The sequence below is a fragment of the Myotis davidii genome, unplaced genomic scaffold (genome assembly GCF_000327345.1).
Source record: "Myotis davidii unplaced genomic scaffold, ASM32734v1 scaffold586, whole genome shotgun sequence".
In the NCBI taxonomy this organism is placed as follows: domain Eukaryota; kingdom Metazoa; phylum Chordata; class Mammalia; order Chiroptera; family Vespertilionidae; genus Myotis; species Myotis davidii.
The window spans coordinates 974,248-975,441 of record NW_006296809.1 but is presented as its reverse complement, the minus strand read 5'-3'; the positions used below and the strand labels follow the sequence as shown (position 1 = coordinate 975,441).

General features: G+C 68.3%; 1 protein-coding gene across 1 annotated transcript in view; it reads right to left on the bottom strand.

Annotated features, from left to right (window-relative positions):
• Positions 1–1,194, bottom strand: part of PRKCZ (protein kinase C zeta) — a gene marked incomplete at its 5' end in the record, with an annotated part of 67,508 nt that overhangs the window by 4,561 nt on the left and 61,753 nt on the right. The window contains one exon of the mRNA XM_015569687.1: positions 25–111. Within this exon, the coding sequence (XP_015425173.1) occupies positions 25–111 (87 nt within the window). The remainder of the gene's footprint in view (positions 1–24; positions 112–1,194) is intronic.

The following is a 1,194-nucleotide window of genomic DNA, read 5'->3' as shown; positions in this document are numbered from 1 at the left end:
CCACCTGCCCCTGGCCCCGCCCACCTGGCGTGCTCCTCCGGGAGCTTCCGCTGCCGCTGCATGTGGAACATGAGGTCCCCGCCGTTGACGTACTCGATGACCAGGAACAGCCTGCGGGGAGGGCGGAGGCTGAGACCACAGGGACCGGGACCCTCCGGGGTTCCAGGCCGGCGGTGGCCGGGTCCCCTGAGCTGCTCCTGGGTCAGGGGGGAAGCGTCCCCGAGGGAGCCCGGGTCCTGCTGTCGCCCATTCCAGCCCCCGCTTTTCACCCACTCGCTCATGGGCTTTGGACGGGGGTCACCCTAGACGGGAGGGGACCCCGCGGGAGCCCGGCCGAGCCCGAGCGCACAGCACGAACTGGGGCGCTGCTCCCGCACTGCACGTCCCCGTGTCCCAGCTGACAGCGCACCAGACCCGGAGAGACGCTCAACACCCTGTTGCCAGGGAGACCCGGGTCTGGTCCACCCGCAGGCGGGCGCTCAGGGCGCTGACCACAGCTCCCGCTCGGCCTGGACACACGGGGACCAGCTCCGCACGCAGAGGAAATGCCACCAGACGATGGCCAGGTGCACGGGCCGGGGGAGGGAAGGAGGAGGCGATGAAGGACCCTGTCCGCTAAGTGATGGGCTCCGGGAGGGGGCAGTGGGCCGGCGGAGGAGAGAGGGTGGAGGCCAGGAAGGGGGAGGCTGCAGGCGCAGGATCAGGGAGGGAAGGAGCTGGTGGGGCTGTGCCCAGGCTGTAAGTGCTGACCCGGCCGCGGTGACTCTGGGGAGTGGTCGAGGGGCCGCTGGGGTCAGGCCCGAGATGGGGGGGGTCCTGGGAGTCACAGAACCGAGACCCACCGGGTCGTCAGAGGCGCACGCGTCTCTGGAAGATTCACCAGCCGGTTCTTTCCGGATAAGCTCTTTGTCTAATTGAATCAGGTCCCGTTTTAAAAATTAAATTCCCACCCGTTTTCCAGAAATACCCTCGGGTTTGTAGGTCGCGGCTCCACGGGGCGAGGGAGGGAGAGGCCCCTTCTTTCTGTCCCCGCGTCCGTCCGTCCCTCCGGAGGGCGGGCTCGGAACAAGAGAGACAACTGCCGGGGACCAAAGTCAGGAAGGGATGTCAGGAAGGGACGTGGGGAACGCAGGAAACAATGGACCCCCAGGAGGAGGCCAGTGGGAGGGGCCGCCTGGGGGGGGGGGGGGCTGC